Below are 2,138 nucleotides of genomic sequence, written 5' to 3'. Positions count from 1 at the left end.
ATATATAGTGGTCCTCACGCGCTGCGTACAGCACAGTTTGTATTTAATTTCATACAAAAACTATAGAAAAGGCATCTATTAGAAAATAACTGAGACATGCTTTGCTTTCTTGTGAGAAATAGTATGAGAGGGTTAGAAATTTTTTCATGTACGACATTGAGGAAAAGCAAAGGAAAAACAAATTGTAGACCTGTTCACGTTTGTTGATCACAGCCACAAGTAATTCTTGATAATAAGACGATCACGTCGACTAACAATATTAATATTAACAACTCGGGTCTGATGTGTCGTCTTATTATGCGTATGGTGATGGTGGTGACTGTATGCTGATATAAATGCTGTCTGGATGGATACTGCCTGAACGGGTGAATGGACAAAATGGCTTTTGCCCTTTTATCCTGTTCGACCAAACCTCTCCTCTGCGCCGACTTCCGCGGCTGCTGATGGTTGGCTTGCTCTGCTGTGCGGTGCCCTTCTGTGTGGGGGTGAAAATCACCCCGAAAAATAACCGAACCCTCGCGACACCCCTATGTTCGCTTACGGTGACCTATTGAATCGTTGCGTATCGCGTCGCTGTGGCTGCCGGTAGTGAGTGGAGGCACTGGCGTGACCGGGCCCGTGGTACCCCCGCATAGCGGCAGCCTAAACCGATCTGCCAATAACACGTGTAGGTTCTCTGTTCTTGTCTTGTAGAAAAAAAAAAGCAAAACAAAATAATCGTTGTCTTTATGTTGTGAGGATACGATAGGTTACAATGACCATATACTTTGAAGCAATTTCTGTGTATGTGTGCATTAGATATGTATTATTTATATGTAAGTTTATAGGGTTAGTGGACGGCGTTGCTACGAAAATCTAGGTCTGATAATTTCTATATCGTATTCTATCGGCTAGTTGAAACCGTGTCAATAGATGCTAGCGCAAACAAGCAAAGCAATCCCGTATATTTTTGTATGTGCGTATCGAGGGTGCCAGGCAAGTGTCAGTTGATGCTGAGCATCTTGCGAAAGGAATAAAACGGATTAGCTAAGAAATCGATCGCGTGCTCCGATATGGTACGATCAGCACTATCGAAAAATGTATCGCCTCGCTTAGCGGCAACCGAAAACGGGTATAGGTAACGTAGACATTTTCAGGCACGATGGAGTCGTGAAGAATAGAAGTGTCTTCGATCACCTATCCAACATTTGATGCTGCTATTATGCGTTTTGTCATGTGTTTTTATTTTCCATTTAGAATGAAACTTGTTCGGTATCGTGAATCGATGCGGTCTATATTTAGCAGAGTGAAGTTTTGCTTTGGCAAGAAAGGCGACAGATAGTATATAACACAGTAAGAGGAAAGACAGACAAGAGGCTTACCACCCAGCGTTTCGTGTCGCACTATATATATATATATATATATATATATATATACATTGACCAATAATAATAAGCTATATCTGATCGATATAGTCGTAACGTTTTGTGTTCAAGTGAGGTCACAGGAAAATAGCGCTATTTGCCGATTCGGCAACTGCAGAACAGAGCGTCTCATCTGCTGGTATCGCCACTTTGATACACGCAAAAAAAGCTTTCAAACTCTTTGAACTCTGCAACGTAGTTACATGCGCATGAATGATTTAAAAAAAAAAGACAATATGTATAGTTTTTTACTGTAACAAACGTGGTATTCACCTATGGTTGTCCTGAAATGATAGAACTCGATAATCTGATCAATATCAGATTAGCACAAGTACGGATAAGCGATAATTCATTCTTGTTAAAATTTGCTCAGATAACGCGACTCGGTCTGATACTGCCGTAAACAATCAGCGGAAAAAACGAGTTATAGCAATCGAGAAAGCGGTGTTCGGGTTATATGAATGACACGTTTTATCGAAAATAGGCCCAGTTTAGGACGGTGTTGGCTAACGATAGAGTTGTCCGAATCAAATGTCCTCGCGAAGTTTGACGGCATTTCCTGGTGATAGGCCGAGTGCCAACGGCGACGTCAGCAAACATTTAAGCCTCACACGCATATATATATATATATAAGTAATGATGCACGCTCACATTTTATTGGCCTTTTTTGCCGCGTAGTATACGAGATTAAGTTTAAATCCGGCAAAAATTGTAAAAAAAAAGACAAATGTAAGT

General features: G+C 40.9%; 1 protein-coding gene and 1 long non-coding RNA gene across 5 annotated transcripts in view; one reads left to right on the top strand and one right to left on the bottom strand.

The window, feature by feature from the left end:
- Positions 1-2,138, top strand: part of LOC111258935 (kinesin-like protein KIF2A) — a 29,994-nt gene that overhangs the window by 20,217 nt on the left and 7,639 nt on the right. For 3 of the 4 annotated variants that reach the window (XM_022830531.2, XM_086967647.1, XM_086967648.1), the window contains exon 5: positions 590-667. The exons of the other annotated variant lie outside the window; for it this stretch is intronic. In XM_022830531.2, coding sequence (XP_022686266.1) covers positions 590-667 — 78 coding nt within the window. The remainder of the gene's footprint in view (positions 1-589; positions 668-2,138) is intronic. 4 annotated transcript variants of the gene reach the window in all.
- Positions 1-2,138, bottom strand: part of LOC111258936 (uncharacterized) — a 14,822-nt gene that overhangs the window by 7,774 nt on the left and 4,910 nt on the right. The gene's annotated exons all lie outside the window — the stretch shown is intronic.

This window comes from Varroa jacobsoni, unplaced genomic scaffold, assembly GCF_002532875.2.
Source record: "Varroa jacobsoni isolate VJ856 unplaced genomic scaffold, vjacob_1.0 scaffold_276, whole genome shotgun sequence".
Taxonomy (NCBI): domain Eukaryota; kingdom Metazoa; phylum Arthropoda; class Arachnida; order Mesostigmata; family Varroidae; genus Varroa; species Varroa jacobsoni.
Note: the sequence above shows the minus strand (reverse complement) of the source record. Positions and strands in the feature narration are given on the sequence as shown.